A 13551-nucleotide genomic window follows, 5' to 3' on the forward strand; every position below is an offset into this window, starting at 1 on the left:
TTAATAAAATTCACAACTTTTGATGAAAGTCACAACTCTTCGTTAAAGTCACAATTTTTTCATAAAAGTTTACATCTTTCATGAAAGAGGAAGACTAATTTTGAAAATAAATAATTTTAAAAGAAAATTATTACTTGTAGTGACGCCACGCAGACGGACCTAGAATTCTTTTATATATATATATATATATATATATTTCTTGTTATATATTTTTTTTTATATTTAAACTATTTCAAATACTTCAAATTCATTCCAAACAACTTATTTATCATCTCTTCTTTGCATCTATTCCTTTTTAAAGTTGAATAGGACATATTACCCCCTTATTCAACTTTAATTCGGAACCCACATTATTATAATTTATAATATATGAAAAAAAGTTGAATATTCCTTTATTTATTAAAAAAAATATTTAAAAAAATTGTGTGTGTATGCCTGTAATAAAGTTGAATACCAATTTATACCCTTCTTCCCCAAGTTTTTCAAGGGTATTTCTGTCTATTCGAGAAAGGGCGGCGAAGACCAAAACAATCTATATATACACAGGCTTAGCGCTTTACAAAATACAGAGCAAAAGAGTTTTAGGGTTTGCGTTGTTCATACCGAGAGCTTCAAAGATGATCGAGGTAGTGTTGAACGATCGATTGGGGAAGAAAGTGAAGGTGAAGTGCAACGAAGATGATACGATTGGTGATTTGAAGAAGCTGGTTGCTGCACAGACTGGTACACGCGCCGATAAGATTCGTATTCAGAAGTGGTATAATGTGTACAAAGATCATATTACCCTCAAGGACTACGAAATTCATGATGGAATGGGCCTTGAACTCTACTATAACTAGAATAAAACATAGGTAACTTTTTGGATTCGTAGAATTTTTGGTTTTCAATTTGGAGTTTGATATTTTATGATGTTGTTGTGTTGAGATCTTGAAGTTTGATATTGATTTTGTCTCTGATGCTTTAGTTGGAGTCGTAGAAGTTTTGGTTTTTAATTTTGGAGTTAGATATTTTATGATATTGTTGTGTTGAGATTTTGAAGATTGATATTGATTTTGTCTCTGATGCTTTAGTTGGATTCGAATTGAATGGTTAAGTTATTTATGTGATTATATTTTAAAGCGAATTTTTTTTTGACGGTTTGGTGGTTTGGATCATTGCAATATTCTGTTTAGAGCATAGAGTTAGAAGCGGAGTTCTTGCGTCTAAATCAAGTAGGGGTCTTCACATTGTTTTGCTTCCACTCTTGCTTCTGGCATAATTTATGATTTCAGTATATATAAAGGAGAGGTACACATCAAGAATCTTATTGTATATTCTTATCACCCAGGGACATAACCATATGCATACCTAAAATCTGATATAGTCAATAGGTCCACATTATTAAGTCTCATCGTCGACCAGGTGTTTCCGCGTATGTAAAACTTGCTACAGACTCATGTATTCCATATTAGGGGAAGTCCTGGTAGTATCTAGTTTATAATAACTATCCACTTTCAGGAACACTACTAAGGCTACTAAGAAGCTCTGTGCTGTAGCTTGTATGTGTAACAATAATTGTCTTTTTTTGTTGCTACATCTTGTTTGCTTCAATGGTTTTATGTTGCCTTGGATTTGTTGAGTTTTGTTCAGTTTTTAACACTCTGGTTGTTTATACATCTGTCCTGTGTGGAAAGTGGGTCAGGGGTAGATGTATTTAGACGTATACTGTTATGCTAAGTCTGTACTACTTGTTACCAATAGATATAGTGGATGACTTTTCACCCCAATTATCCATTACTTAACAAAAATTATCTAGGGTGATGCAAGTTATAACAACAGCAGCATAACCTGTGTAATCCCACAAGTGGGTTTCAGTTAGGTATGGTGTGTGAAGACCCTATCCCTAACCTTGGTAGGTAGAGAGGCTGTTTTAGATATACCTCGGCTCAAGGAAAAACACATCAAAGTAGATACTATAGAAAGCATGACAAACTAAAGCATGATTGTGTGACCAAAAAGGTGCTAGGTGCAACTCGACTAATATGTATACCTTAACTTCTTGTTCCTTGTTTATCCTCAAAACTTATGGTGTGATCTTCTATTACTAACTTTTAACCACTGGGGTAGGACATGAAAGAAAGCTCTAGTCACCCATCTAGTCAACCCTGAACTAGCTGAATGAAGGTCTGACAGAACGTAACATTTGAGTAACTTCTAATGAAGTTTTTAATTCAAGAGTCTGAATGGTGAATTGTAAATCCACACTAAATATTTGAAAGTTAATACTCACAAACAAGTCATGAGCCTTTTAACTGATGTCTGAATACATTTATCTATGAGGCATTGCCTGAGAATAATACTACTATCTGAGATAAGAAAAATGTGAAAAGAATCGCCACCACTTCGATGAAGTCAATCAAGTCTGTCACTGAATCTAGAAATGTCTGCCCCTAGCCACATGTTTTCTCACCTGTGCACTTAAATCCTGCCACACGATGTGGTAGGTCCAAACAGGCTAAGTACCTCTGTAGGATACTCCCTAAGACACACATGCTACCCCTATATGGTGGAGCTAGACTTCTTGGGATAAAAATATAATAAACAAGGAAATACGTTTCAAAAGCAAGCATGGAAATCATATGAAGTTTGAAAACTGACACAAGTTGATAAGTTGGTAACCGAAGTGGTAAGCTGATATAACTGAACTGAAACTGAGTCAAAAACTAATGCTAATTGAAACTGAAGCTGAAAACTGGGCAAAAGTAGTTTCATACGATGGCCCTGCATATGTGAGAATCTGGCAACACGTACGTGGTAGGGTCGGCCTATCTCCCTAACAAGCAATTTGGCTCCTGTGAGCCTGGGTAGCTAACCCAGGCATTTCTAGCACTCATGCTGGGGGAGGTTGGACACTTCTCTCTTAAGGATGTGATCAATAAATGCATCAGAAGAATGCTGAAACTGAATGTGATATAAGAGACACAATTAGTGGCAACACACATAAACATGTAATACAGTCACTCACAATTCATGTAAATTTGTATCGAAAGAATAAGAGTGAATGTAATACTTGAGCACAAGAAGACATGATCTAGGAATTTATCCAACACATCGAGCATGTGGGCTCTTAACAGAATTTCCTCTTAGGAGAGTAAGCGTCAACTTACCTCAAGTTCTAGCAAGTGTTGCCTTTCTGACCTTCCTCAATGCTCAACATCAGCAATCTTCGAACAAAATTTGCCACTCTTGGTCTTGTAAGAACTCTGGTTGATCTGAACTCTTTTTAAGTTTCACCAAAATTTGTTGTAATTGTGGGTCATAGATACAAGTTGCTGTTGCCTTCTTTTTCGCCAAAGATTAGCCACAGAATAAGTGTCGACACACAAACATTTGTCTTTTAGAGCAAAGAACCTTGAATAGGATGAGTGGACCTAGATTGAAGGTAGGGGATATTCCCTGCTGCTCTGTGTGAGACATTCTATGTGGAAAATAATGTGGTTTCTATTTGGCTTTATAATACCTGGTGACAAAATGTTAGCTGCAAAGAGATGGAACTGGAATTATTTTGATACAAAATTTTGTTGGAGTTGGTAGGTGTAATTACAATTCAGTCTATTACCTGTAGCTCCAGTTCAAGTTGTTAATCATGCATGCTTAGTAGTCAATTAATTGGTATTTGTGCATGCCATCTTGAGGGAGTTGGTTTCGGTGTGCAGTGGCGTGGCATTAGTTTGTGTAGAATTATCGCTCTACTGAGAAGAGATGTATTTAGATACTAATGGATTGTGTTTATTATAGTGGTATTGGGCTGCTGGGTACTGGAAGGTGGTTGCTTAGTTATCTTTATCTAATTGGAATTGTATGTTTATTCTTTGTATTTGATCTCAACGAATAAATTGGATGGTATAGAAGTTATTTGCATAGTATCATGTTATACACTTTTTAGCTATTATGTTCCTCTACACTGGGGTGTCTCACGACTTTGTTTGATTAAGCTTACTCTTATTTGTTTTTGGGAGTCTGCAAGTATTGTTTGCGGATAGCATCTTGTGTTTGGGTTGGTTTGGAAAATAATCTTTGGTTTTGGTTGTCTACCTTTAATGTGGATAGCCTAGTGCGTTCGATTCTGGAGTTTTGAAAGAGTTGCTTTTTGGGAGAGTAACTAATACATTGATGACGTTCTTTTATAGCATCTACTTTTCCCTTAGACAGTGATAGAAGCTTGCTCTTGTATATATTGAGATACAAGTTTTGCTTTTATTGTGTTTCAATGGCATTGTTTTACTTGAGCATATGTATCTTGTATTATTTTCGGCCATTGATATTCTGTTGTTTCTGTGCCCTAATTTAGGTTTATCATGTGATGGAAATACACTGGTGGACGTATATCAGCTGCCATGTTTTAAATAAAAGATTGATTGTTGGCTTGTGATGTAAAGTTTGACATGTTAAATCAACTTGAAGGAAAATGCTCAACTCTTGTGAATGGCATGTGTCTGGTTGGTATTTTGCCTTGTGGCACAAGGGTTTACATATGCCATATGTGCTCTTAGATTTTCTTATCAATTTTATGAATTTTGCTGTGAAATCATTCCTTCATAAAAAAAATTGAGGGGTGGGTATATGTGCTCTAAATTACCAAGTTGAGGGGTATAATTGCCCTTTTCCATCTAGAACTTGTTGTTATGAATGTGAATATTTTCTTTAGCGTCCTTAAAGGTAAAATGTTCATTATTATAACACTAAACACGTGTTTCAAACGTATGAACGTGCGTATCAATCCTTTTAGGACACACTAAAAAAAGACTCAAAAAATAGCGCATTTAGCCTTATAAATAGATGGGGGATATTCACTAGGTGATAATCATCGTTTTCAATACAGGAATAAATCATTGCGACACATAACAGAGTTTTTTGTACTAGGCACACTTATTGAGGATGAAAAGGTTCTACTTTAAGCCTCAAACACTATTACAAGAACAACAAATCCAAAAGCAGCAAAGGACTAGTTTTGGGGTAAGATTTTGAGGAAGTTCTTCTGGATTAAGCTTTCAACAGTGTCCTTCATTCTAAATTCAAGAGATGTGTATTTGACGCCTGTTCCCCCGACATTTGGAAAGCTGGGGTGAGCGGCAATCCGTTTTCTTCAAAGCTACATCCGGATATAAGAGTTGTGTGTGAAGATTTTGCTGAATTCACCATCAAAATCATTTAACATAGAAGCACAACATCACGCATGGTAAATTAGTTCAAGTGTATGTACGTGCCTTGTATATATCAGAAAGAAGTTGGAATGTTGAACCAGCAATCTTGTTTTGCATAGGCAATGAAAATATATAGTGCCATCCAGGACATAATACGAAAATGACTACATCATCATTAATCTTAAGGGCTAAAATTTCCCTATTAATAAAAATTGAGTATCCTACTGCCTCTTAGGATTGTGAAGGAGCATTATAAAACTTTGTAGCATTTCTGCTTTTCTAAATTCAAACAGAGAGGAATTAGCTAGTAACCGTAGGACTTAGCTTGTTAGATTTCTAATGTCTATGTTGTTCCCCTTTAGATTTCGAATCATCATATTAGTTAATTAATTGGTGGCATCATTCAACTCTACACATGATGAGATGTCCAAGAATAAGCACATGTATAATATTGGCAATTTATACTCACTTCCCAGGGATAGTGAGTGAAGAAGAGTATCCGTTTGCCCCGACTAATCAGTATCTTCCATTTGCTGAAGGAACCTCACATGCTAGTATATATTTTTAGATACTTTTCGGGAAAAGGGTCTGATATACTCCTCAACTTTGTCATTTAGAGCTGATATACCCCTTGTTATGAAAGTAACTCATATATACCCTTACTTGTAAACAAATGACTCACATATACCCTTTTCCTCTAACGGAAATGAAAAAAAATAATTTTAATCTAAATTTTTATTATTTTTTTCTAAAAAATATAATCCCTATGAGTAAATTTAATCCTCGTCAAACATATTTTTTTTTTACTTTTTTTTATTTCAATGACTAATTTATAATTATTATTTTGATAATCAAATTTATTTATGTTTCACCAATATTCTTGTAAAACTTATCGTAGATGACCAAATTTTTTCTTCGAATAAGAAATTAAATTACAATAGACAAAAAAAAATAATTAAAATTTTTTTTCTTTAAACTAAGGAATGAAAGACAAAAACAAAATAAGAATAAGAAATTCAAAAAATTATAATAAAAGAAGTCAAAAAATAATTTATATATGAAAAAAATTAAAATATACCTTGAACTTTGATAGAAGAATCATATATACTCCTAAATATTTTTTTTAAAAATTATAAATAATAAATATAAAATTAATTTTTTAACTTTCGTTAAATGAAGGGTATATGTGAGCCATTTTGTAACGGCAGGGGTATATGTGAACCGTTTGTATAACGGTAAGCGCATATATGAGCCACTTTTATAACGAGGGGTATATCAGCTCCAAATGACAAAGTTGAGGGGTATATCAGACCCTTTTCCCTACTTTTTCAGACCTATTGCCAATCTAAGTAGCAGTCAAAAATTTGTATCCATTTTTCCTGATATTATGCATGGATCAGGTATATCATGGCGAATTCTGTAGAAAAAATTGTGTCTTCCACAATGGAATCTGATAAGTGAGATCTCGAGTAAGTGTTTACATAATCTTCTTCTGTCCGAAGAAATGATTCATCGATATAATGAGTCACCATTGATATCGACAGATAAAACATAATATGTCAAAGCTGAGCAAGTTTTTGAAACAAGATACAGAGTATTACATTATGTTTCTCAGAGAAGATCTTTTGTTGAAACTAAGTGTTTACTCATCTTAACTTAAGAAAATTAAAACTGTATAAACATGCATAAAGTTCTTCCAAAACACTAGTCCGGGAAAGCTTTTCTGGCACTTTGCTCCGTTGCTCTGCTCGCTCCGACGATTCTACATACCGGCCGTAAAGATAGAGCGCAGCGTGATTGGCTCTATAATGGAAATAATGGATATGCTCTGTCGTAGAGCTTCGCTAGCAGTGTCGAGCTTTGCTCGCGATTTGACTGGAACTAAGGACCTGAACTGAATGGAATTTCAGAGCTCTCGCGCGATGAAGAACCACTACTGAATGAGAGCGAGTGAAGTGAGTAAGCACGGAACGAGCAAAATAGAAGTTGTAGCAAGGAGCTACTAAGGAATGACTGTGTTGAAGTTTCAAACGTAGAGCTCGGTACTAGATGTTACAGAGGAAACACTTCCAATAGACAGGAAATACGTAGGATTTCTGCAAATCTTTGCTTCTACAGACATTTCAGATCATTTGCAAAAATCTCTGTCTTCTTATTATACTCTTTAATTTGAAAGCTTTAAGAAAGACAATTGTTAAGAACTGTACTACAGATCTAGATGACTTTAATCGATACTTTCAGTTGGCTAGAGTCCATTACTTCTTTGTGGAATCATATTGAATATTTGACGAATACATTAATATATTTTGCTAAAGAAACGATTTAATATATAATGCCCACAATCAGAAGCAGATGTCAATACCGAATCAAGAAAACACAACACAAAAGCAGCTTCTATTTAGAGGTATCATTAAAATCCTAGATCATTAGAAAAAAGATATGTTCCTATTATGCATTAATGTGTGTCAGGAGACTTACCTTGTCTTGTGAAGTTGAGCACAGCCTCGGAAGAGAAATTGAGGGTAGGCTGCAGAAATGGACCAATGACTAGAACTGGATGAAGGGTAATCAAATCAATCCCATTCTGTTTTGCAAATTCCCAAGCAGCTTCGTCAGCCAGGGTCTTGGACAGATTGTACCATTGCTGCAAAAATCAAATTTAGAACACAGCCAATAAGCCAATAGTGAAGAGATCAATGCTAGCTATATGTTCTACATATCTTTTGATGTACGCATATATATACACACCTAATGTTCGAAATATATGGAACAAGGTAATGAAGGAATTTCTGTCATCGCTCAAACTACTTTTTTTTTTTAAAAAAAAGGGCAGCCTGGTGCACTAAAACTCCAACAATGCGCGAGCTCCGGAAAGGGCCAGACCACAAAGGGTCTGTTGTACACAGCCTTACCCTGCAAATTTACAAGAGGTAGTTTCCGGGGCTTGAATTGTGACCTCTTGATCACAAATACAACTATATATATATATATATAGGTTAATTCTAGCTAGTGATATTAAAGCTTTGATTCTGCAACACAATGTATAATTAATAATCAAATCGAAAAGTATGAGCAGAAATTGAAGCTAAGGAAGTAATTAAAATCTTTCTTTTCTCGCAAAATTCAGGATCTGAATACCAAGTCTCATCAGCTACAGCGCCAGGAATATAACGATTTTGATTACATATCACAGAAGCCGTAGAAGAAGTTATCACAACTCTTCTCACAGATGGCGATTTGGCACATCATCGAAGGACATTTAGGGTTCCTTCCACAGCAGGCTCCACAAGCTCCTCCTAATAGATCAAATTTCTGATTGATTTATCCGGAAATTGGGATCGATTGTACATAGAAAACAAGTAAATCAGTAACATGCATACCTTGGATTTAGCAGTAAAAGAAAGAGGTGATGCTGTATGAAAGACACCTTTACAACCATCAATAGCAGGATCAAATGATTGCTCTTCAAGTTACTCTGCTTCGAATAGATGCAGCCTCTCATTAGCTCCATCAAATCCTAGCAAGTGATCCACTTTACTCGAATCCTCTGCATGCTTATAACTAACATTTTAGAAACACTCTTATACATACGAAGGATAAATAGAAATAGCTAAGCACATGATCACATAAAAGTATTGCAGAATTTCTGTTTTGTTATGAATATCAAATGTATGTGAAACCGCCATTTCGGTTTAACTTAAAAAAGAACAGAATGTACTTTATCATTTTTTACTTTATAAATATTCCTATTTTAAAGATGAAGGAGAGAAAAAGAACTGACTGAGATTGCGAACAGTGGCATTGACGGTGTAGCCACGATGTAGCAATAACTTGACCATCCATGAAGCTATGAAACCAGATGCCCCTGTTACACATTGTCTTCCCTTCTCCACTATTCTTGCTTTCCATTGCTAATCCGAGTTATTCAAAAACAATACAGAACCATAAGAGACTTCAGTTCTCTTTTCTCTTTTTGTGCGACAACACCTGGGGTGGTGGGAAGGAATAAAATAGAAGACCATAACAAAGGGTGGTGGCCATGGCCCATGTTGGTTGATACTCTTCCCTATGGCCACTCATGGAGCAAATAATAATTTACTGATATAAACCTCTCTTATTTAGTACTATATACTAGTTTGGAGATATGTGCGTTTGCACGTCAATATAAATCTCTCTTTTATTTACTATATATTTCTGACATCTCTTATCAACTAAAATAGGTTGACAAGACGAGCCCAACTCACAGCGTTAAATAGCTTCCTTCTCAACTGCTACTACTGTATTATTTCACGTTTGCTTAGTTCATTCTGTAATTTTATAATCGATTTTGTTCCTATTTTTGATCAATTATACCAATTACATTCTTCTGCCCACAAAGGTGGCAGTGTAGAGAGGATTTCATCAATCACAACAAGGTCTTCCCGAGTTCAAGAATGAAGATGAAATGCTGCTTCAACTTAGACATCACCATTTGGTTATAGACAAAGTGATGTGACACATCTATTTGATCACAAGAACAATTAACAGTTAACTATTACCTTGTCACACACAAAACAAGGGCTGAACCCTAAGCAAAATATATAGTTGGAAAATATAAGGTCAATCAAGACCTGAAAATAGGTAACTTTTACTTGTACAAAATCAACCTGTAATGAATTACATTATCTATGTATTCAGTGTTTGTTACTTATTTAGAAAAAAAAGATTACATTATCAATGTATAAATTAGTTATGCATATAAAGTGGATTTTTCGCCCACAAATCCAGGGTGTGGGCACGCAGGCACAACTGTGTAACTCAGGCCTAGTGTATTCCGTTTCCACCAACTTAATATTGTTTAAATGTGGAGGAAGTTCTTTTCCTTCAAGCTTTCAATAGTATCCTTCACGCTCAACTCAAGACATGTGAATTTGACTCCTAAACTTTTTGCTTTTTCACTCGATACTTGGAAGTGTGGGGTAAGAGGCAATCCATCTTTGAAACTGCATCCAAATTTAAGAACTATGATGAATCCCTCAAATATCTTAGAACAAAAATTCTTAATCAAAGAGAAAGATAAGTGAGCTTAAGGAAGCAAAACATGTTCAACTATAAAGCCTGCAGTGTCTAAATAGTCCACTTCAACTAATCACCTGACGTGGAAAAGCAAAATTGACTATCCTACTTCCATTTCTATCGTTTGTTTTCAAAATTTTGCTGCATTTCCTAAAATTGGAACTTTCATTATGTCAATACCTTACAAAACTTCTAATTACTCAGTAACTGTGAACTTGTTACATCTCTTCGGCCTTTGTTGTTCTCCTATTTGAATCATCACATTTGTGAAGTGTTAGCAAGATTTAATTCTACACAATAGTTGTCCTAGAAGAAGAATGCAATTAATGATCTTTTTTCCCTGCTGAAAAAGAGATAGTAATGTAAACTAACTAGTATGAAAAATATTATAATTGTGATACTGGCAACACTTACTTCTTAGGGAGAGTGATGGAAGGGTAAAGCTTTTGAACAATCTTCAAAACCAAAGAAGAGTATCCGTTTGCCCCAACTAAACAATATCTTCCATTTGCTGAAAGAACCTCAAAGGCTAGAATATGTGCATTAGCAACATCCCTAACATCAACAAATCTATATATTCCACCAGACCATGCCTCTTTTCCTTCACCAAATAAAGACAATGTGTCAAGCTTCAGTACTATTTACTAACAAAACCTTGATTTGAACCCCAAACAAGAAGAAAATCCAAAAATAATAAAAAAAAATGTGTAAGGACTTCCGTATAGTAACTAAATCAAATGAGTCGTTTACATATCAATTGAGCCATCCAATTTTCATACTATTTCACCACCAAATATATATCTAATTCGTTTGGCTAGACTTCTAAAAGTTGTGCGAGCTTTAGCAAAGCTTCTTGAGTGCACATGTTTGTTTTGGAATTTCAGTACACTTTTTCTCAACGAAAGAGCTTATCCAAAATGTTGTCCAAATGGTAAGGACTCTAGGTAAAAACTACCCCTAATTTTGAAAGAACTGTATCAGAGGAGTTAAGATTAAGTTCCATGTATGCCTTACGCATGCTTCAAAACCAGAGTGGAGACAAAATATATTTACACCAAGTCCACACCATTTGAGTTCTGCACCAACTCACTTAAAATATTGCCTCAGCTTGACCATCCCTTTTACTGACTAATATTTTCCATGACAAGGTGAATTGTTTGTCCTAAAGGTTTCATCCATGGAGGGTGTGATGAGTTTCGTTAAAGAGGGCAAATTGAGACTGAAGTATATTGGCTGGCTTGAATTCTTATGAAGGTTGGGGCGGTGTTATAGACTGCCTTAGAAGGTTGAGAGGGACTTTAGTAGCATTACCAAACTTACCATTTCATCAGCATTTACCAAACTTACCATTTCATTCGCAAATATTTGGGTTTTTCTAGAGTTAATTTTGTGTGAGGTAAAACAAAAAGTGCTAAAAGATTGTTCCCATAAAATGTTCATCAGTGGCACAGTGGCACTGTGGCAGGGTAGCAAATATGAAGTAGGCTTTTAGAAATTTTTACTTCTGTATATAATGGTCTTTAAAGCTTTAGAAAAGACAATTGTTCAAAAAGATTATCAGAAGAGATTCGTGTTCCCGAATCGAGGAAACACTAGCAGAAAACTAGCAATAAGGAAGCGAGGGATAAATGCGGGGAAGAAAAAGTTCTAGGAGGGATTATTAGTCTTCCTAGTCTTCGACACAAGAAAGGGGTGGTACAATCACAAAAGAAGTTTCCAGTTAAATGATCATAAAATTCCAAGATCATTTCAAGCTAGCCAAACACAGACAAGACAACACATGTTCCTACTATGCATTCTATACATAAACAAAATATTTTCATCAAGAGTGTTGTATAAGAAAATTAGAGAAGAAGGAATTGGTGGGGTGGGATTGGGGGAGAAGGAGGTAAGAATATCTCAAGGTGTCTTGCGTCACTGAACAAGCTTACCTTCTTTTATGACGTTCACTATAGCCTCACAAGAGAAATTGAGCGTAGGCTGCAGAAGTGGACCAATGACTAAACCTGGATGGAGCGTTACCAAGTCAATCCCATTCTCTTTTGCAAATTTCCAAGCAGCCTGCTCAGCCAGCGTTTTGGAGAGTTGATACCAATCCTGCAAACAAAACACCTTCAGCAAGCCAATTGTGAAGAGAATGCTATATAATACTATCTCCAGTCCATGTTACTTTTGTCATTAGCAAACTGAATTTGTTTCTAATTATTTGATGTTACCGGAAAACAAGAAATTCCTATAGTTGATGTGTAAGTTTGGACTTCATCCCATGATAAAAAAGATGTGGAGAAGATCAAATAAAAAAAGAGCACAAGAAAACAAATCGACTTCCAATGCAACTCCAAGAAAGATACATTTTCCGAACCTCTTGTTATAATAATCGAAGGATAAGCCTCATTAAATTGAAAAGGACTACCAATTTATAGACACATAGAACCTTTCTTTCCTCGCAGAATTCAGGATCTGAATACCAAGTCTCATCAGCCACAGCACCAGGGGTTGACATATTTTTATTGCATATAACAGAAGCAGTAGAAGAAGTTATCACAACTCTTCTGACAGATGGTGATTTGGCACATGAACGAAGGACATTTAACGTTCCTTTCACAGCAGGATCCACAAGTTCCTCCTGGAAGACAAAGTAAAGCATCAAGATGTATTTAAAAGCTAACAAACATTTTCCTCCTTAAATACATCTCTTGACATTTTTTGATGTCACAGTAGGTTTCTGACCTTAGATTTCCCTGTGAGAAAAACAGGTGAAGCTGTATGAAAGACACCTTCACAACCATCAACAGCAGGATCAAACGATTGCTCTTCAAGTAACTCTGCTTCGAATAGATGCAGCCTCTCATTAGCTCCATCAAGGCCTAGCAAGTGATCCACTTTACTTGTATCCTCTGCATGCTTATAATTAACATTTTAGAAGCTGGGAACACTCTTATATACACGAAGGAGGAAGGCTTAAGAGTAACAACTAAGTCCATGAATAATTGAATATCAAATGTATTTGAAACCCACCATTCCAGTTTGACTAAAACAAGAACTGAATGTTGTGAGAGCTAATTTCATATTACTTTCGTCAAATCAATAACTTTATATAGTTGAAAAATATAAGGTTTTACTTATAATCCACTGGGAAATTTAGGGTCAGAGCTGCTATATTAGGTATAACTACAATCCAATTGGGCATTTGTATTCTAGTTCTACTATCTATGAGTAATAGCAAATCAATTCCCTATTTTCAGTTAGAGCTTCTCAAATACATATCAATGGAGTATAGGGATAGGATAACTTACTTTTTCTTCTGGATATA

At 35.3% G+C, this 13551-nt stretch overlaps 2 protein-coding genes and 1 pseudogene across 4 annotated transcripts in view; 1 reads left to right on the forward strand and 2 right to left on the reverse strand.

Moving 5' to 3' along the window:
- The first annotated feature begins 549 nt into the window (after positions 1-549).
- Positions 550-4652, forward strand: LOC107032293 (ubiquitin-like protein 5). The gene is made up of 2 exons (XM_015233884.2): positions 550-851; positions 4331-4652. The coding sequence occupies exon 1, from the start codon at positions 618-620 to the stop codon at positions 837-839; it is 222 nt and encodes a 73-aa protein (XP_015089370.1). The 5' UTR covers positions 550-617; the 3' UTR covers positions 840-851; positions 4331-4652.
- A 332-nt stretch (positions 4653-4984) lies between these two features.
- LOC107032303 lies at positions 4985-9558 on the reverse strand (annotated as a pseudogene).
- The window catches only part of LOC107032276 (cinnamoyl-CoA reductase 1-like), a 5652-nt gene continuing 1065 nt past the window's right edge, over positions 8965-13551 (reverse strand). The window contains exons 2-6 of one of the 3 annotated variants that reach the window (XM_015233874.2): positions 12969-13135; positions 12673-12864; positions 12170-12335; positions 10653-10839; positions 8965-9094 (exon numbers count right to left, since the gene is read on the reverse strand). In XM_015233874.2, the coding sequence (XP_015089360.1) occupies positions 9076-9094; positions 10653-10839; positions 12170-12335; positions 12673-12864; positions 12969-13135 (731 nt within the window). In that variant the 3' untranslated portion in view covers positions 8965-9075. Of the gene's footprint in view, positions 9095-9767; positions 10485-10652; positions 10840-12169; positions 12336-12672; positions 12865-12968; positions 13136-13551 lie in introns of those variants that run through there. The other 2 variants (XM_015233866.2, XM_027915206.1) reach the window with 2 other exon arrangements.

This window comes from Solanum pennellii, chromosome 1 (assembly GCF_001406875.1).
Source record: "Solanum pennellii chromosome 1, SPENNV200".
Lineage (NCBI taxonomy): Eukaryota > Viridiplantae > Streptophyta > Magnoliopsida > Solanales > Solanaceae > Solanum > Solanum pennellii.